Genomic DNA, 21,327 nt, shown 5'->3' on the forward strand with positions numbered 1-21,327 from the left:
ACACTAATGAGTACTAACACCTAAAACACATAATTTGAAAAACAACCAGAGCTGTTTATTTCAAATCTCTGAGAAGTTTATTTTTAGAGCTCAAGAGTTTTAAAACCTATTGCATTTTCAAGTTAGAGACACAACTTGGGTTTCAAAGTTTTTACCTCCTTTCAGAACCACTAATCTGCTGTCAGCTTCTAAAATACCTTAAATGTGAGATAATTCCCCTCGTGCTTACATGATGACTAATAATTCAGTTTTAACTAGTCTGCAATGAGAATATTACAGCAAACCATCAATTAAAAACAACACTGAGATAACTGACAAATTAAAATCTAATCCTTTTTAATGTTTTTATTGACTTAATTGTGCTACAAACTAAATACCTAGCTTAAATTGTGGAGGCAATTTTCTGACATCCCCTTCAAACTGTAGTAATATCTCTAGGAAGCCTGAGGTACAGGCGTGACAAACACACAGATAAGCAGAATTCTGCTCACACATGCAAGTCCCAACAAAATCAGTTACAGTAGAGAAGCATTCATGCAGTTGTAAAAACCCCACACTTACTTCTGCCAAACTTTTTCTCCTAGGTGAACACTTTTATAATGAACAGTGAGGTGGTCTCGACGGCCAAAACATTTTCCACATTCCTCACACTGATGTGCTTTTTCACCTACAAAGGCAAAATTCAATAAATTTTGGTTAAGTCATTTTGGAAATTATCAAATGGCTATGACCTATAATCATGGTCCCAAAGTTCAGCCAATCAAGCTCTTCCACACCTCACTTGGAGAAAGATTCTCTCCTATTAAAGAAGAAATAAGACAGAATGGTGGTTCTATTGGAGTAGGGACTTTCCCACTTGTTATATAGGACTAATCCAAATGATTCCTAGACAGAACTTTGTGCTCCAAGTCAAGAGACACTTCCCCAAACTCACTGCATGGGAGTACAAGTGAATGACTGGGAATGTACTCTCTTCATTGTGACCTGAAACACCGTACCTCCAATAATTCAGCTCCTTTAAAGAGAAACTTATTGAAACATAGCAATTATTTTCAGCTAATAATTTGTATCATTTAAAATTACACCTCAGTGTTTATCATTTTAATCATCCTGATGGACATAGTTACCTTTTTCTTTTATGCTGCTGTTTAAGAGTATCTTGATGCTTTTTAGTCATCTTGAGATCTTCCACAATGTGGCAGAATATTTCTTCTCATGTAAATAGGGGTGTGGACAGTCAAAGAATGTAACTTTCTAGAGGGGGAAAAGCAAATAGAGCAGAAAAGAGGATTTTTTTTGTTTGTTTTGGTTTGTTTTTGGTTTTTGTACTTGGGAGTTTTCAAAGATTTCTTTATTTCATAGCAGACATTATGATTTCAAACACCAGGAAAGAAGCTGTCTTTCACATAAAGACTCAGGAAGTTTAGACTCTGATCACTTTCATACTTCCATGCTGCCTAGAAAGTATTTTGCCTCCTAAAAGGTTGTATTTCCTCTGGATTCTGTTGTGAAAAAGTCACTGGTGAATATTTGCTCTTCCTATACATTTGATAACGTTTTTGCTCTCAGAGCACCAGGTTTTTTTTCTTCCTCCTGATCATCCCCATCTGTTCACAGGGCTGATTCCCTCAGTCTTCCTTCCCTCTGTCCCACAAGAGAGTTCAGAAACACCTCTCTGATGTTCTTTGCATTGAAGTGATCAGTGTACAAACTTTGACAGAGACTGACAGCTTCCTCTGTGTTGTGGCAATAATGTTTCACACAACTGCTATTTAAAAAAAGAAATCTGGAATCATTAAAAAATCCTCCTTTTTCACTTTTGCTTTTTGTATTTATGATTGTTAAAGCAATTCATTGTTACATGTTTTTGACTGTCCCTCAGCTTTCTATGGTATCATGGAGGAAACATTTGACTTTTAAACCTTTAAAACATGTAAGATTAACTCTACTTTAGTAGACCTTAAAAAGAGTGGCAGGAGCTTTTATCAGGCCTAAAACATTGCATGCACTGAAAAGAAATTCCATTATTAACTTTTTATATGGTTTAATTTCGAAAGAGTAATTTTGAAGCCAATTTCCAAAGAAAATACCTACCTGAATGTATTTTTTTGTGTTTTGTCAGATGGTCATGCCGAATAAATGTTTTCCCACATTCTTCACATTCATATCTCTTGTCATCATGATGCACTCTTAGATGAAGTCTGCATATTGAGTCATAAACATGACCATAAAATGCAATTTTGTTAACATAATCTGTACTGCTAATTCAATGCAAAATAGCAGAAAATGCCGTCTTTAATGCTCCACACAAGTATCAAGAAGTAACTTGCAGCTGAACTGCACCTGAATTGTTCTTAGAAAGCAAGAGAGAACTGAGATGAGCTCTCTTAAGTTAAATTAATTTAGTGGGATATTCTATGCTTATTTTCTCTTTGAATAACAAAAACACAGAAGTTACACATATGCAAAAAACTCAACTTTGAGAAAAGATCTGTAGTGTTTAAACCATTAATGTATTACAAATTAAATCAATTCTGACAGATTAGAAATATATCTCTTAAATGGAAAGATGTTTAGAACATTCACTAATGCTCTCAGAAGTGGAGTACATCACACATATACATTACAAAGAATTATGTCAATAACATGAATGCATATATATCACCAAAGAAGCAAAACAGTTTGGCAGCTTGTTTACTAAAATTCTATACCTGTAAGAGCTTCCATGACGAAAACTCTGCCCACAAATACTGCAGAGATGAGGCTTCTCTCCACTGTGAATTCTCAGATGTTCTTTCAAAGTTGTTCTGTTTAACAAAGCCAGTAAAATTGAACTTTAAGCAATGTCCCTGCCACTTTAAAGTGAAGCACACAATCATTTTCTTAATTTCTTTTACTGTGATGGATCACAGTAGATCTGATTGGCTGTATAAATTCAGATATACACACCAACACATGACAGCCTAGCAACCTATTTACTGAACCAACTGGGTCTAGAAACAGTATCAAGAAAGAAATAAAACACTGTCCCAACGTAAATCTGGAAAACATACATTCAAGAAAACTTATTTCCAAAAAAACTGCAACAACAGAGAAACTTAAGAAACTTAATAGTAAGAAACTTAAATGAAGTGAATAAGAGGTAAGACTTTTGTAATATATTTGTACTTCATAATTAATTACCTACAGCTGTCCCTCTTAATTTTAGAGGTGATCAGAAAATCCCATGCTACCTGTGGCTCTCACACTACCTTTTAATACACTAACACTCTTGAAATGGTCTCATTTATGTTAAAAACTCCAAGCATATTCAACAGCAACCAAAGTATGCTAAATATTGCTGTGTTCTGCTGAAGTTCAAGTAGTCAGCCAAGTGCTTACCGTTCCCTGACGGATTTCCCACAGATGAAACATGTCCATTTCCTCTTTCCCCCATGAGTACATTCTATGTGGCGTTTCAGATTCCCTGTGTCATTAAACTGGCGGCCACAAATATCACAAGGAAAAGGCCCTACAGAGAGACAGACACATGGAGTAGGATTGACTGCCAGCTAAAATAAACAACAAGCCCAGACTGGTTACTTTGAAAACCCTCATCAGTTTACAAAGCAAAAGTTTTGTCTAACAAATTATTCATCTTTACTACAGTCAGCATACTTTAGTTAGCTTTTGTGAGCTTTCTGCTAAGTTACTCCTAAGATCTGGCATTTTGGCAAATTTCATGACAGTAAAGCAAAAACTCAGAATTCATAGTCAAAAGCAATTAAGCCCACTTAGATCACTTGAAATAAAAAATTCTTATCACCCTCTAATTCCTACCCAGCAGAAATAATCAGTAGTATTAAAAAGTCTGCAGAATACTTCAGGAGGAAAGGAAAAGGTCCTTTGAAAACTTCAGGAAGAATCTGACTCCCTAGCTAAGAATCAATTTTGTGCAAAAAACTTTCAAATCAAACTAACCTTAATTCTTCTTCCTCCCCAAAATTCTGACTTTTCTGGGTACAAGAGAACGCCTCAAAAAGACAGCTGAACGCAAAAGTAAAAACCCAGAAGAAAACCTTCCAACAACTCTCCCCCAAAAGTGGAAAAGAGAATTGTAAAAAGAGGTGGGGTGGAAACCAGACTGACCAGGACTGGTGGGGGAATGTTTTACTTTAAATCTAGTGTTTACATGTCAGAAGGAGCTTTCTATACCGAGATGGAATTTTTCTTGATGTTTCAGTCTTGCAAAGCGGGATTTAAAATGCTCTTCACAGTAGGTACATTTGAAGGGCTTATCCTGAGAGTGAAGGATCATATGCTCTTCCAAGTGAGGTCTTCGAGTGAAAGATTTCTTACAAATCTGAAATGATACCACACTTTGTCAAAGATACATCCAATACAACCAGATTCTTTTCCTCTTCATAAACTCGTAACAGTTTATTTCATCTGCTCTCTGCACCAATGTAAGATTAAATACGGATTCTTCAAAAACCTCTATGTCACTATGGAAAGCCTTGCAGTCAACATCAAAACCAACCTGTACTCTACATAAACCAGAGTGGACTGTAGCTGCATAGGTCAGGATGCAGATCCAGCCTAAACCAACTACTGGCAACTCCTGCATGCAGTTGTATGTTCCTCTCCAGTCCTTCCTTCTACTGACTCCAGCACTTCCCAGACTCCCTTCCTAGGGTGTTTCAACACAGTAACTCAGACAAAAATAACCCAGTGGAAGAAAGCAAATAGCTTTGGCTTGGTTTTGGATGCTGAAACAGTTTAGTTGGACTGTGGTAAAAGTTGTTGTAGTACAAACTACCGTAGAACCAAAGTCACACCTTTTCCTTTATTTTCTCTGGGAAATTCCCTGACAGCAGCTACTAAAGAGAAAGTGCCAATACCAACAAGGAAATATAACTCAAAATACATTTTAGAACTACAGGATCATCACAAGCCCAACATTATGTGTGCTTTTTAGTACTGCTTTCAGATTAACCAAAACCAAAATATTCAAGAATTATTAGCAGTGACTTAAATAAGCACACAGTACAATTAGAGAATTGAATCCACAGCTCAAATCCAGGAATTTAAACCAGGTATTACAATTTATCATCAGGGTCCTATGCTTCAACACACAGAGTGCTCACATATTTCCCTGTGAGACTCCTGCTGTTGTTTATGGCATCTCAGCTGAGCACTACAACTCCCACACATTAACTCCTGAAATAAGCTTCACAGAGCACACATGAATAAGGAAATCAAAACCAGCAGCTCTATTTGTTTAAAAACTCATTAATGTACTCATTAATGTTAAATATAGGTGTAAGAAAATCCATATTGGCATAAAGTATAATATCCCTCTTGCTTTTCCTTACTATTAATATCTATTGTTTGTGTAAATTTGCTCATATTCCTCAAGGATTAAAATATGGTCAGCAAATCCTGTTGTTCACAGACAGATTACAGCATAAACCAATAACCTTAGTGCAGCTTACATCTGTGGCACCTTTGCCCTCAGAACACACCACATGAACAAACAAAGTCACAGCACAGCACTCAAGGGTCCTGTTCAATGTCCAACTGCTGCAAAAATTGGAATTCTACCTGCTTTTAATTCAAGTGCATTTTCAATGCAAATGAGCTGCTTAGGTGGAACAGCTCACTTCTTTAAAAACCTCTACTTACAATTTTCAATTTCAAAAATAAACCCACAAACCAGGAAGTGGAGTTTATCAAATCACTCATCTGGTAACACACTTTCCCAGGAATGAATGTAAACAATGTTGCACAATTGATTCTCACCATTAAAATGTTTCTTATCTAGTAACAAACAGAATCTGTAACACGTTCACACAATACAGCTTCACCTGGAAGATAACACCCTTTGATGAACCAGGTAATAACCTTGAACCACAGTCCCACCAGCTGCACAATGAACAATACAAATTCCTATGGCTGATATCTCCCAACTTTATACTGTGTGTTTACAAGTGAAAGTTCCCAAATAAAGCCAGGTTGTAATTATGTTACAGCCCCTAATATTGCAGACATACTGCAGCATACAGCAGCTTGCATAAACTAAACAGCTGCCCTAAAAAACAAAAAGGAAACCAATTCCCTTTAAAAAAATAACAACAACAAAACCCCACATCTGAAACCTTACAACATTATTTGGCAGCATACACATAGAAAATGGAAATTCTACAAATTCCTTTTTAGAACAGATGCAGTTTCACATATATACCTCTCACAAGAAAATCAAGTAAAATATTCTGTGATTTTACAACTAGAGATAAATTTAGCACAAATTTACAATTCTGTCGACATGCATGTGCAGGTAAATGAGAAAGTGCTTCATATTTAACATATATTTTCCTTGCAATTGAGAGATCCTTCCTGTAACAGTATACTTTATGGTCAGTGTTTGTTATGTGTAATTAACAGGAGAGCAAATACTGGTTTTAAAGCATTCATAACACTCAAGTCTAATAATATGTAAACTGATGTATTTGAAAAAAATCCTGCCTCTAACTATTTTAGAATTCAAATTGGGTTTATTTATCTGACCAGAGGCTGTACCTATACAGTAGACACAAAGTTCAGTCCTTAAAACAGCAGACAGAGGAAATGTATCACTTAGAGGAAAACCAACCCCTAGAAAGCTTTCTCAGATTTCACAGAAACACATACCAGATTTTCATTAAAGTTCACAAAAGGTAAACTCTATATGGAAAAAAAATGTACTGAAGGATTACTTACATCACATTTCCAACCCTCACTCTTTGTCTTCTTGATAGAAAGAAATTCTTGCACATTCTCTGGATGAAACCTAGGAGAAAGAAGCTGAAAGTCGTCATAACTTTCCAAGATGACGATAATCCAAATACTAAATATCTATTTCTAAGCTTTATATGTCATGGAAGTTGATCACCACACTGGCAGAACAGAATACTGATGCTGAAACACTTTTAATGACACAAGTAACTGGAAAACAGTGTTGACTACGGACTTCTGTAGAACCTTATACAACATCGGATAAGACAGAAGGCAGTTTCAACTTCTGGATATTTACAAAGGGAAAGGAAAAAAGGCAGTATGTAAATAATAATACCTTATAATTAGACCTGCCATAAATTATTTATCTAAAAGAATCTGCACAGAAACTATTTAGACATTTATTATCATCAACAGTAAAGCACTGACATCTAAAACTAAAGAAGGTATTTTACTCTACCTTCAAATTAAAAGCAGTCAGGTAATTTTTAAGTCTGATGTGTTCTGACTGTGCTAGCTCATCTGAAAGATTCTAAAATTTGTAATAAAAACTTTTGGCAGAACCCTCATAGAAGCACTACTGCTATTTCTTACGGCAGGTTAGGTGATACTGCTAATTCCCATGCCCTTTGAAAAGTGAGTAATTTGAAGAAATAGTCATAAAAATCATGCAGAGTATACTGTGTTTATATATATATATATGCTTATCTTCACTTTTAAAATGAAAATAACGCTTCTTCAGAAATGCCAGACACATTATACTTGCCTCTTCACGTGCTTCGCTAAGGTCTTCTTGCTTGCATGGAGCTTATTGCAGTAGGGACATTTGTGTTCCTTCTTAAGGAAGTCAGTGTCACTGGAGTGTTTCTTTCTGTGCACTGTCAGGTTGGACTTGGTAGAGTAGCGCTGGTGACAAATGTCACATTCAAAAGGCTTCTCGCCCGTGTGGACACGCGTGTGGCTCTCGTATTTGCCTGGACAACAAAGTCAAATCTGTCAGCATGAACTGTAACAGGTACCACCTGCAATAGGCATGCTTGGGGCTGGTTCTCTAATCTCTCTCACATGCAGCCAAGCTCTAAGTACCCTCCACATCCATCCAAAGATTCCTACTGGCTTCCACCACTGAAAACTGCCCAGTGCTCACCTATGTGTTTGATCCAAGGTCTCTCCAAACGCTTCCCATAAGTTTATGCAAAGGTTACAAGTCACTCTTGTTCAACCTTACAGCACAGTCTGACCTTAAATACTGCAAATTACAGTCCTATTCTTTCACTACACTGATCACGAGTACCTTTGCAGAACGGGGAACAGCCTCACTGGTAATCTTAAGGTACTTTCAAATAGCAGAACAATGAAAGATACAAACCCTTGCACATTATCTGTACTTGGGACCCAACATACTGCCAGAAACAAAAATGCTACTCTCTCATGTCTTTCACACAGCCTGCATTCTCTCTTCTGTTTGCCAAAGTTTTTTCTGAGGACAAAATTCTATCCTGTGGATAAATCTACCTCGAGTCAACAGCAGCCTCTCTGCTTTGTGCTAGATTTTACTTTTTTCTCTGTAGAACATACATGTGTGCTGCTGTATAGTACTATAAATTTACGAGCTTCTGCAGCTCATAGATTTAACATGTAAGTCAATTGTCCATTGTAATACAAGCTTATAAAGAAATACTTTATGTATCACTTGTTTTAATGCATGCTTGCCATGGATTTTTTGAGCACAGAACTAGAATTCTAAGTCATGAATGTGCAAAGAGAAAAGAGCTTCCAATGTGTGCAGAACCAAAATGTACCATTCCATCCCTAAATACTCACAGGCCATTTATTTCTGCACAGTAACTGCTTTTACACACTGTGCTAACAACCAGAATCCAGAGCAGTGGAAGAGAAATAAATGTAGTATTTGCAGATTTTTAAAATAATGTGCTCAGGTAATTTATTGAAACTATTTAGCACCACAGACACAACAACTTAATACACTTCAAGAAAATAGCAGTATACTGGATCAGTGAGATGATCCAGAAATTCTTATATTCACTCCTCAGGACAGAGAAAAAACTTGGTTTATTTCCCACACAAACAGGAGATGAAGGAAATGAACCTCACTCGCTCTTACCTATTCGATCAAACTTTTTGTCACACTTGGGACACTGCAGCAGCTTTTTGCTACTGCTTTGAATGATGACGGGAGCTAAGCCTTCAGGAATATTCCCCATTGAGTCAACTGCTTCAGAACCCTCTTCAGCATCATTCTGTTCCTTTTCACTTTGTTCTTCAGATTCCGAATCTTCACCTGACATCTCCTCTTCCTGCCCATCTTCATCCACATTGCACTCACTTTCTTCACTGTCTTCAAACTCACTTCTCTCAGATGTCTCCTTGTCAGAACTGACTTTTTCCAAGTTGCTGTCAGAGGCATCACCGCTTTCAGTGTCACTGATACCGAACTTAGCGGGACATTTCCGGCTTCTGGTGGAGCGCCTGGTGGAAAAGCTGGCCTTCTCAACCATTTTTAACCCATGCTTTTGTTCCAGGGAAAGGGGGCGGTGGGCTTTAGCCAAATGATTTTCCAAGGACTTCTTGTAACAGAAACTTCGACCACAGTAAGTGCACTGATGACTATTTAACAGTTTACCTGTCAGTTCACTGAGTGTTTCCACTGGTGTAGGTGCATCAGTTACCACATCAGTCTGTACAGTGGAAACACTTTCGTTATTTAGTAACTTCACTGCATCTATGATGTCTAAAAATTTTGCGGCTTCCAGCACTAATGGAATTTCATTTTTATACACAAAAAACTCAGAAGTGTAAAGAAACTCAAGCAAATGTTGAAAGACAGAATGAGTTACATGATCTAATGTGACAACGTCGGTGCTTGGATTTTTGCTCAAACAGGCATGAAAATAACTACTCCCAACAGCCACAACAACTTTGTGAGCACTAAATTCTTTTCCTTCTACAATTATGAGTAAATCACAAAATGATGGATGTTTCTGTCTATCATCATTTAGGTATTTAAGTAGATTTTTGTTATATTGCAATGAGCTTAGGAGCTTTCTTTGTTCTGGTGACGGTGAAAGTTCTTGGGAAGATTCGAGCTGATCTGCAGGAGCTATTTCTGCAGACTTGGAAACAATTTCTTGCGCACAGTCCACTACAAGAATCTGTTCTGAAGTATCTTTCTCATGGCCAAGATGAACCTTTTCATTTAGACTTGCAGCGAGCCGTCTCCTTTTCTTCATTGCAAAAGTGCAACTTCAGGATCAGGAGCTTCATAGGTGATTACCAAAGAGTTCCCGTGAAGACTTGGTTCTGCTCCAGACCTTAAGAAAATATACAACAGTAATTTCATACTCTGCCAAAATAATTATGATAAAAATTATTCTTAGCTTAACTTAAACATTACTTCAATTTTAAATAACGCTTTCTATATTTCTCTGTTAGTTTTATGTATCTGCGTAACTGAGGTTTTTATTAAATCACTAAAATCTCTGCGTGGCAGACCGCGGCACAGCCTGCTGCGAGCCAGCGAGCAGACACTGCCTATTATTAGCTCTAAGGCGGCGGCCGGGCTGCCTTCGCTCGGCTCCCGGCCGCATTTAGCCTGTGCCCCGCTCCGGGACGGGCGTGCACTCTTGTTATTATTACCGCACCGAAGCTCCTTCTCTTCCCGTTTCACCCCAGCAGGGCAAAGCCAGCCCAGCTGCTCCCCAGGCCGGGCCGGACCCCCCGGCGCCTGCGGGGGCCAGGCCTGTCCCCGCCGAGCGGCCGCGCTGCCCTGGCCCGGGGCCCCGGGCCGCCGCCTTTGTCCCCCGCCGAGGGCAGGGCAGGGCCGGGCCGGGCCGGGCCGGGCGGGGCAGGGCCGGCCCGAGCGGGATCAGCGGCACCGAGCAGATCAGGGGCAGCGAGGACGCCACGGTCCCGCGGCGCTTAAAATGGCCGCGCCCGCCCCCGTGTCCCGTCCCGTCCCGTCCCGCCCCGTCCCGCTCCCCCGGCGCGGGCCCGTCCTCGCACCTGCGCGGCGCCGGGCGCTCCCGGGGCCGCTCGGCCGCCCAACGCCGCTGCCCCCGCTCCGGCCCCGCGCCCGCCGCTTCCGGGCCCGCCGCCCGCGTCAGCGGGGTCACGGCGGCGCTTCCGAGCGGGGCGGGGCGCGGCGGCTGCGGGGCGGGACCGGCGCCGGAACGCGGCCCCGAGGGTGAGAGGAGCGGGCAGGAGCCAGGAGAGCTCGCTCGGAATGGCCGAGCTGCTGCCGGCTCCGCGCCGCGATAGCCCTCCGAGGCTGGCTCCCGCTTGGGAGCGGTGCGCGTAGGGGCTTGTGAAACTCCCGGGTTGCCTGCTTCCCGAGTTTTAATTTTTACTTTTTTTTTTTCTGCTTGAGTATTTCGAAGCACTTGACATGGAATTCGCAGTTTCCGTGCTCGCTCCTCCCCGTACGGAAGGCACTGCCTGCGGTCCCTGCAGCTCCTCCTCTCCCCCGGGAGAGCCAGCTGCCGGTGACAACGTGACACCGAAAATGAGCTTGTTTTCCTGACAGCCTTAAAGGAGGATTAATGGAGGATTAGACTCTATTCCACGACATGCATTCTCTATTTGTGATCTGTAAATGGATACTGAACAAAGTGTGACTCGAAGGTCTTGCATTTAAAATAAAAAATACAATAAAATACTGAATGCTCTTAAAGCATTTGTTACCTCCTGAGTGTTGCTGTGCTGCCTGTACTCACAGCCCTGCAGTTTCCACGAAGTCCACACATATTTAACTTCAAATTTGGGTTTGTTGTTGTTTGGTTTAGGGTTTTCTTTCACTTTTGATAGTATATTACAATAAAATTAATTAAATAGTAAAGTGTTTCAAATAATATTCTAAGTAATATCAGTTCTTTTTTTCAGTTATTATATAGTGAAACAATGGTGTCAATAAAAAATGGGGCAATCAAGATTACCATGGTTTTCTTGCACTGAAGACAAAAATCTACTTACCTCTCAGCCATCTGCTCTTTCAGGATGTTACTTGTGCATGCCCACCTTTTATTTCTACAGAATAAAACTGTACATAACTAAGTTTCTCTGTTTGGTAAGTTTATCAGTTTTGATTTTTCATAGAAAAAGAAAGTTCTAGAGCAAGGCACTTTAGATGTTAAGCTGAGCCTTACATTTCACTCTAATCTGAATAACAAGCCCATAAAAACATCATTAGTGGGGTAATTGGCTTCTTGGGTCTTACTGTTTCCATAGCAAATCCCTCATTTGGAAAGTATAAAACTAAGGGCTTCATCAGTCTTCAGGAGTGAAATAAATAAGGAAAATGCAGCCTTGATGAGAACTATTTTGCCAGCAAGTACAACCAAGCTAGGGAAGTGCTCCCTGGGACAGGGATAGTTTCTCCTGTGTTGTTGGGGGGCTTGGGGTTTGGGTTTTTTTCCCTAGATAACTACCTGATTTTTTCTTTATTTGCTGCTGCTATTATTGACTCTGTGTTGAGTACAATGTGGTTTCTTGGCAGTCTGCAAAGCATCTACAGCTTATTGCCAAACTGTACAAGTTCAGCGGGCATTCTGACTTTGCACAAGCCTGGGTAACACTTTTCTTCTCTTGCTATTTTATGATACATGAAGGATTTAGTTCAAAGAAAAATCGTACAGTGCTAAGTGATCCATTACCATGCCTGGCATTGCTGCAATAATTATGCTCTGGAAACAAAATGTCCTTGAAATCTCAGGTCATTATGGTTCTTTCAGCATTAAGTCTTCTGCAGTTGGTACAAAGTACAAGGAGTACAGACAAAATTTAACTATATTAATCCCTTTTGTTTCAATGCTTATTCATGCTACATTTTCCTGCCAGTTAATAGACTATCCCACATAGGTTAAAAAGCTGACTTTTACTTTAATTAAAGACAGCATCAATTAACGAATAAGCACTTGCTCACCTACTGCACAAAATTTGCAAATGCAGCTGCTTTGATTTGTCCAGGAAAACAGTATATTTATCACAGCAATAGTTTTGAATTGTTGGAAATTAAGAAGTAGCTTTGTGCAAGAAGGTTTGGTTTTGAAGGAGGTGGTTTCATCTTGAAGTACTTGTTCTGCAGCTCAAAGTCTTCCCTTCTGAGATACAGTGGAACTAGAAATGACAGATACTTGAATCAAATACTGTGTAAATAATGAGCAGATAGGGAATCAACTCTTAAGCTAAGCAGTTAGCCACCAACTAAACAGAAATAAACTTACATAAAAATAGCATGCAAGTTTTAATACCTGGTTATTTCAGTTTATTGCCAATATACTCCTTAAGAACTGATCACTGTAAGCACCCAGTTATAAATCTAGTAGCACATACATTCACATCCTCCTTCAAACAGCTGCCTTTACTTTGGCCACAACATTTTTGCTAAGGTAAATGTCTCTCTCTAGGAATTTTATTGCTAATCTGCCATGAGTTCATGGTGCATGACAGCACTGACCCGTGCTGTCACTCTTCCTTTTTGTATCCCAGATGTGTCAGTGATGGGTGGGACCTAGGGAAGAACCCACAAAGCCTATACTTCCTCTAGTCTGAGACTTTTCTGTATTTTATTGCCAATCACCACATCCACACAAATGTTTTAAATTAGGCTGTGAAGTGAAATGGCTATAAGATTGCCTAGAGACTCCAACAAGTTTTCTAGCCAACAGTGTTGAATAAAGTCCACTGCTGGAACCATTGCCAAGAAATTCTTTCACATAGGCCATGAAAAGACCACCCGGGTCTCTCAATTCAGCACTCTCTGGGGCACTAATCAGCTGTACTATTATGGATGCTTGACATGTGAATCATGTTGATCAGGCTTCTCCCCTTGTCTCCTCTCTAAAGTGCAGCAAGTGAAACGTGGAGAGAAGGAGGTCAGATCCACCCTGACTGTATCATTCTGACTCATTCTGTCCGGGAATTCTCGTGCAGGGAAGGGTGGACACCACCTCTGCTTGGGTTTTGGTCTCTGGAGTGTTCTGGAAGCAGACATGAGGTGAATAACAAGGATCTGCCGTGTTTTTCCAGGGGATTCATACAGCATGGAAGTTGCACAGGGCTATAGGGCTACAGACTCCACAGAACAGATTTCCTCACGGAATGCTAATCCAGTGCAGCCCTGAGGTGAAATCAGCAGGGACCAGGAACAAGACACTCCCTGCTGTCACTGTAAAGCAGAAATGCTAGGTCTGTTAATTCTGACCTCGGTACTAGGCCAGTTCTGCAGGTAGATGCACTGCACTGCCTTCCCACTTTGAAAAATATGGCAACTGAAGAACTCCTGGCTAGAGGGAAACTGCCCGTGTGATTTCCTGCCATCCCTGCCTGCTCCACCCGATCCACTGGTGCCTGGCAGCTCAGGGGAAAGGAGGGTGAGAGGAAAGCTGAACCAGAGAGAATAGCTCTGGAGGAAATATCTGTCTGCCCTCTACTGATGTAAGTCTTAAGCAGTATTACAAAATTGCTGTAAATTGAAGCAGTACCCCTGCCTGAAGCTGTGTAAAGAAGAAACAAGGACTTAACATTTATTTTCTGTTGTTTTGGGTGATGTTTTCAACAGAGCAAATTATACCTTTTGCAATGATGTGCCACTAGCATCAGAGGTATTTTCCTTTAAACAAGGCAAGTACTGGGGAAAAGTGAACTATCTTTTTATTAGTTCAGCTGGTGTATGTCACCACTGGAACTAAAAACAATGCCCCAGCTCTGGGAGCATGACCATGAGAAGACTTCATGTGCCCAAAATCATCTTTATTTTTCCAGCCATAGCAGCTGGTTAGTAAAAGGTATTGCCTCTCCAATAAATCTTGCTTTATTTATTGCCTTAGATCATTGTAACTGCAACAACATTATCAAATTATCAGGTTAAACAAGCATAACCAGACTTTCCTGTACAGAAATAATCTTGTTTTTCAAAAGTATATTGTGAAAATGTATAGAGTAAACAGCATGAAGAAGTTTCTCTGTGTCTTACATTGCAGCATTTCCATTGCACTGCCCAGTGAGAGGCTTGTAAAGAGAGAGGCTGCTGGGGCACTCTGAGTGCTGAGGCCCCCATATGAGACAACAAGAATTTCAGTCATGGAGGGTAGCAGGGAGCTGATGTCACTGTCACTTTTTTCAGTCAACCAGAAACCAATTATCCCTGGCTGACAGGCCAAATTAAATCATCGGGTAAAGGAGATGCCAGCTATCCTCTCCTAGATTAGGTAATTGGGGCTTTATTACCCTCAGACCTGGTGCTCTTTGTTGGGCCACAGAATACACCTAAGAGCTATGCTGGTCTGTCTCTCCCCTTCTTTCCATCCTTTCCATAAGCATTAATATATTTTTAATCCCTGAGAAAAGTCTGCATTTTACATTAAAAATACTAATCTTTTCATATATAGATAATATTAATAGATCCTTCTAACTATCCAAGTTTATAAAGAACATGAAGTTAGGAGTTCTGGCCTAACAAGTCCTAACATGAAGTTAGGAAAGCCTCAGGTGGCAGCTTTGTACTGATTTATACTTGAGATCTCAGGTTTTTATCTAGTATTCTTGCAAAGATACAGAAAGTTTTTGGAACTTAAAAGTGTGTTTGACATAGTATCAGGCTGGTTTACTGAGGGGCTGCCTAGTTCACGGCATGGATTGTTTGGAGCAGAAGTGAGGCACTAAGGTGTCAAAGTCCCCTCTAGTTGAGGTCAGCACCTAGTTGTGGCCCTCCAAGGTCTTCAGGAACACAGTGCTTGCAGTGACACACAGAAGTGGTACTGAACTAGCTCATTTAAATTACCAAGGTTAAAATCTGCTTAGATTGCCCAGTAGAAAGCAGAATTTGGTACACAGGGATACAACTATGCGTGCATGTAAGAACCTGGGTGTACAATGTGCTCAGTACTTTTTATTGAAGAAGAAAAAAAATACATTTGCTATTGAAGACTTTTCAGAAATGGAGTATAATGCATAGAAGCTTCTGAATGGGATAAAAAATTGGAAAGCTGATGGTGGTAATTCCTTGGAAGGGTAATACATGAAGCTGACAAATTACCAGCAGCTATTAAGGCTTTGTGCCTGCAGAAAGTATCTGGTGTGTAATTATAAGGACAGCTAGAAGCACTCAGGCCTATCAGCTCAGTGTTTATCAAGGCTTCCCAGAACTCCCCTCCTTCCCTTTGTGATGAACCTTGACATGGTTACAGTTGTCAGGAAACCAAACTCCATCTCTCTGCTAGAGAGGCAGGGTACTTCACGTTGTAGGAGAGATTAAAATGCTGTTCTGCATCATCCTGAATCACACGCCATGTAATTTGTAGAAGCTATTTGTTATGAATTATAAAGTCAGATGTATGTATAATCTACAACACATTTTCCCCCAAAGACATACAATTGCAGAAACTCAAGGATGTTTTAGGGATAGATGAGCTTTTTAACTGCCATTCTTTATTTGCCTGAATTTACATATTCCATGATGTATTGCCCATTTACTCACAGCCAGGATAAAAGGCAGCAGTTACGAAGTCCTGTGTAACTGCCCACTGGTAAAAACAAACATTACATAATGAAAGTATTATATCTGTTTCTGGAGCAGCACTATAGTGTAAGTGAGAATTTCAGGACCCTATTTTATTTTAGGTGACATTCATTATCTGTTCTCTTAATTACATTTTAATAGTAATTACAATATTTTCCTAAGAAAGTATAATTAGATTCTGATATCAAGAGGCAGACTACAAGTACATTAATTAGGCTTTGAGACCACTCTTAAAAACCTGGAGCAAGACAAAAGTGTTTCCAGTCAAAAAAGCAAGCACACAACACAGAGAAAAATGTTTTAACCAAAAAAAAAGGAAATACAGAATGAATTCTGCATTGTTAGCAATCCAATGCACACAAACAGCCAGCTTGTACAACAAGCTTGTACAAGAAATGGCTACAGGAAAGTTATTTTTAAGGAATGATACTAACCAATGTAAAAAACCTAACAATTAAATGACAACTGAGCTAGTAAAATGTCTCTATAAATAAATGCAGTAGCAGGAAAAGAACTTGTAGTCATTCCAAAGTAAGCATAACCCTATGAAATAATCCCATAACAATCCCCTTGTAACAGTGACCTTCCCAAATGAAAAAATGAACCAAACCCACTTGCTGCCTGGGGTGGCACTGGAGCTGAACCCCTTTCAGTGAATTTGGTACATGATTGATTGTACTATTTTGCTATCCCAAGAGTAATGTTATTTGGAAAGAAGCATTCATTTCCAATAAAAAGAGTGGAGGGGGAGGGACCAGTTTGTAAATTAATTTCCTTTTATTAGACAGACTTCACTGTAGCCATTCAAAAGGCTACTTGCTTTCCTTCTGGAGCAGTTATGGTTGCTCATTCTTTTCTGTGGTTGAATTTTATGTCACCCGTCCCTTTGCCAGCCTCAGCCACAACAGCCATGGATGTTTTTAGTGCTGTTGGGTTCTGTGGCAAAAGGGCTGACAGGAACTTGGGTACCTTTGCATGCTAAAGATCTGATATTGCTTTTCTTCTTCTGAGTGGTTTTTAAATTCTGCTTCCACTAGTGCATGTTATTTGAATCAAGAAATGGAGAAGAGACTTCAAAGTAAATCTGGCAGTGAGATTGCTTTCTTCTCCTTTGAAAATATTTTTCTTTTTCAGAACTAAACCACAGATTGAAATCTTTAATATTTGTTTATTACCTTGAAAATATGTGATATCAGAAGTGGCTTGGATTAGTTGAAAGGTTTGATTGGAGGAATCTTAATTTATGTTTTAAACTTTTCAAAACACCTTATTTTACTCGTTCAAAGTAAAAAAAAATAGTAAAAAGGTAATACCTTTTAAAATTGCCAAAACTTCTTTTTCAGCAATTTTAAAATAAAATATACTTAGAAAAACCTCACAATTACACGCACACACAGAGCACACAGAAAAATAAAGTACAAAACCTCACCCTCTTCCTTCTGAAAGGCTTCAAAAATTTCTGGCCAGCTTCATTTCAAAGACCTGATGGTTTAGAGAGACCACCATCTACCTTTGAATTTCTGCTCAGTGTTGGGCAAAGGGCTCTCATATGGCATACAGTACAAAACAATTGTACTTGATTTTGCTCATGATAAATGCAAGTGGATAAATTCACCTATTATTGCTAGAGAATGTGTCAAATTTGTGTCAATTTGGCCAGATAGAAAATTTTTCTTTCCTGTCTTGAATTACAAGTATAATACTTATTTTCAGAATCACTGTGGCTTGTGGCATAAAGAAGAATGTGGTTTTAAAGAAATGCCAAACTGTTAAGACAGTCACACTGAGTGAGCACAAATTGAGCAGTCTGTTAGACTCGTTATTTCCACAGCGTCCCATGGAGGGAAGAGCAAATACAGTACATCCTGCATGCCCAGCCTTCAGAAAGTTCATTCCACTTCTGGAACACTTCTGATTGCCATGTCAGAATGGAATTTGGTATCATTCTTGTGGGTTATTGGTTTCCCAGCTTATTTAAAGACACTGTTATAGAAGGACATGTTCCATTCATCTACTTCACCAAATTAATACTGAAGTCTGACTTTGCTGCTGCAAAGGAGTCAAGGTTGATTTTTCTCCATTCTTCACTACTGAGATGCTGCCCAAGACTGTTTCATTCCCTCCAATTAATCTTATTTTGGACGAGTGAGCTGTATGAGTTGTGTCTTTAGACCACAGTCCATTTAGCAACTTGCAGGGCTGCATTTCTGAAAGAGCTCATCACTTGCCATTCTTCAGGCATGCGAGTCATGCCCATAGGTTTAGCTGGGGACTAAAATCTTTCAGAAGTGCTGTGGGTGTGTGGAGCTTCTCATCACTCTGTCACAGTAGTGGCAACATCCTCAATTCTGAGTGCAGTTGAAGCTAATATGAAATCTTACCCTGCCAGCATGGGGAGCTCCTGAAGCACATATGGGGCATGCTGCTGTGGGGATTTCTTGTTTGCTACTGTGAACACATCTTTTTTAAACAACTTGCTCAAAGCACTGAGGATGAAGTTTGACAGCAAAATATTGTTTCCCTGATAAGGATAATTATATTGGAAGTGCTGGCTTAGAAATTCTTGTACCCCAGAAACTCAGAAACTCTCAGATTTAGAAGTCTCAGTCCCACAAAACTGTATTTGGTGAATGTTGATGCTAAAGTCAAATCTGGGTGCTAAGACCAGAGGTCTCAGCACCTGCCCATGCACAACAAGCATATTCACCCAGACTTTCACTGTATTGGAAGTACTATAAAAATGCCATTAAAAAAAAAAGGAGAAAAAACACAAGAAAATGGAAAGCACTGCATGAAGTTCAACATATGCAAAGATATCAGCTTGCCCACACACAAAAATTAAGAAGCATTTCAGCAACAAAGCACCTGGTGATTTGAGGGGCTCTCTGGACACTGGAAGAATATAAGTCAACTCCAGTAGTAATGTCTCCTCCTTCCCCCTTTCACAACCAACATGATGCTTAGAGGTCAAACTGTGCCCCCTCCATCCAAGGGTGTTTTCCTTTCACTGGCATTGGAACGTGGTGGCATCACATACACCATCATCAGTGAGGGCAGCATCACCACCAGTGGTTGAAGCAGGTGTGAAATAATCAAAATCAGCACAAGTTTGGAAGCCAGGATATTTCATTTTACCTTGTGAACAATGTAATTCAAACTGACAAACTTTCAGGATTTAGTTCAGTACAAAACTGCAGCCTTTGAGAAAGGCATTGGCATTAAGATGAATGCTGTCTTACCCAATCTTAGCAGAAACTTGAAATCCCTTTGGGGCACCTACCGCTGCTTATTGTTCCCATAATATTATCTAATACTTTAACACAGAGGCCAAGATTTCCAAGAGGAATTTAGTGCTTGCCACAATCCACACCAAGACACTTCAGAGATGCCTACAGGGAAATTTTGCTTTGTGCTTTCTGGAAGTCACATCCTTTAACTGAAAACCTGCAAATCCAGGAGAGCCAGATCGTCAGATGCTTTTCAAAACCTTGTCACATTCAATACAATGACTGAATGCAGAAGAGGAAAAAAAATACAAGGGATATTAGAGATCATGAAAAAATAAGAAACTTCTGTATTTGCCTGTTACAAAAGTTACTTTTTGAGTGTAATGGTGCTTTGCATTGCATATTTAACTACCTCAAAATAATTTATCACTGCAAGTACAGTGAAGAAACCAGAGTAAGAATTAGTTTTGTGTCCCTCAGCCCAGTGCTTGGTCTGTGAAGCCAAGTATGTTGTCACCTTTCTTTATTTGCAAAGACCAAAATTTAAACAACAGTTTATGAATTATGAGAATGAATAAAATCCCAACAATTCCAGCAGGCAACAGTGTAGAGGAGGAGAGAGAGAGACTCAGGAAGGCAGGATTAGTAACCAAATATGCTTGATTTTAACACACACTTTGCTTGTAAACATTTTGCTGATGTTAAAGACTGCAGTTGTCCTAGGGACAGGGCAGGATGATGACTACAGTCAAGTGGAGAGGCCAGGAGGGAGGAGATGTTTCTAAACCTATGTAAATATTTTCCAAATATCTTTGAAACTGTGGCTGAACTATACAACTATATCCCCTGTAACAGACGGGATTTTTAATTTAATTCCAATACTTTCATGTTTAGGTCTTTCTGGTTTGTAGTATGAGTTACCTCAATCTGAAGGAAATTTAAAAAAGGGAATTAGAAGAGGATTTGTAAGACTGTTAACACATCTAGCCTGCTGAAGTGAAAAGCACAGAGGGAAAAATAAATGTACAACCCATTTAGAACTTAATATATCAGTGCTTTTGTAAAAACACAATTTGCCTCATTTTCTCAAGCACTCTATAACCTTGGCACTCACAGGAAGCTTATTGGTACAGACAGAAACTTCCTGATTAGACGGTTCATTAGCAGCAAGGTACAGAATACTAATTGCCAATTTTCATCTGCATTGACAAGGCCTGACCTAGCATTCATCTGATTGAAATTGCTTCCCTGGTGATGCCTCTTGCTTCCCTGCTTCCTGATCCCAGCTTCCCAGCCACACGCAATAACATAAAACCATGTTATTTCTCAAAAATATTTCACAAAGATAAGAATAAGTGAATCACACAGGGGGATTAACTGCAGGGGAATCCTGTCTTGCCTTGCACAGCCACTTTGTTTTGCCTGCCTATAGGTAAAATACTCAGGAGAGACTTCATATGAAAACCAAAACAGCTTTTATTGCTACCACTATTTCTATCACATCCAAAATTAGATCTATCTGAGCAAATCAGCTTGACACTCCTGTAATCGTGGGTTAAATTTGCATTTTAGGTTGGCACATAGAAATCCCTCATTATTCAGTAAGAAAGTGGCTACCACGGGAATCAAAAAAGTAGTCATAATTTCAAAAAATGTATTACATTTAAGAAAGCAATATGCTTGACATGTCTTGCAAAATAATTTTCAGATAAAGCCCTTCAGTTTCATAAAAACATTAGTAATCTGAAAATAGGCAGAACTGACAGGTCATGCTCTGGTGCTTTACTCTGGCTGAAAAAGACACAAAAGGAG

General features: G+C 39.6%; 1 protein-coding gene across 6 annotated transcripts in view; it reads right to left on the minus strand.

The window, feature by feature from the left end:
• The window catches only part of ZBTB41 (zinc finger and BTB domain containing 41), a 58,174-nt gene that overhangs the window by 6,385 nt on the left and 30,462 nt on the right, over positions 1-21,327 (minus strand). For 3 of the 6 annotated variants that reach the window (XM_064427919.1, XM_064427922.1, XM_064427920.1), the window contains 8 exons: positions 8,879-10,085; positions 7,520-7,727; positions 6,739-6,808; positions 4,195-4,342; positions 3,382-3,511; positions 2,712-2,807; positions 2,095-2,201; positions 562-667 (listed from right to left, as the gene is read on the minus strand). In XM_064427919.1, coding sequence (XP_064283989.1) covers positions 562-667; positions 2,095-2,201; positions 2,712-2,807; positions 3,382-3,511; positions 4,195-4,342; positions 6,739-6,808; positions 7,520-7,727; positions 8,879-10,004 — 1,991 coding nt within the window. In that variant the 5' untranslated portion in view covers positions 10,005-10,085. Of the gene's footprint in view, positions 1-561; positions 668-2,094; positions 2,202-2,711; positions 2,808-3,381; positions 3,512-4,194; positions 4,343-6,738; positions 6,809-7,519; positions 7,728-8,878; positions 10,086-10,410; positions 10,540-10,776; positions 10,928-21,327 lie in introns of those variants that run through there. The other 3 variants (XM_064427923.1, XM_064427925.1, XM_064427924.1) reach the window with 3 other exon arrangements.

This window comes from Passer domesticus, chromosome 7, assembly GCF_036417665.1.
Source record: "Passer domesticus isolate bPasDom1 chromosome 7, bPasDom1.hap1, whole genome shotgun sequence".
Lineage (NCBI taxonomy): Eukaryota > Metazoa > Chordata > Aves > Passeriformes > Passeridae > Passer > Passer domesticus.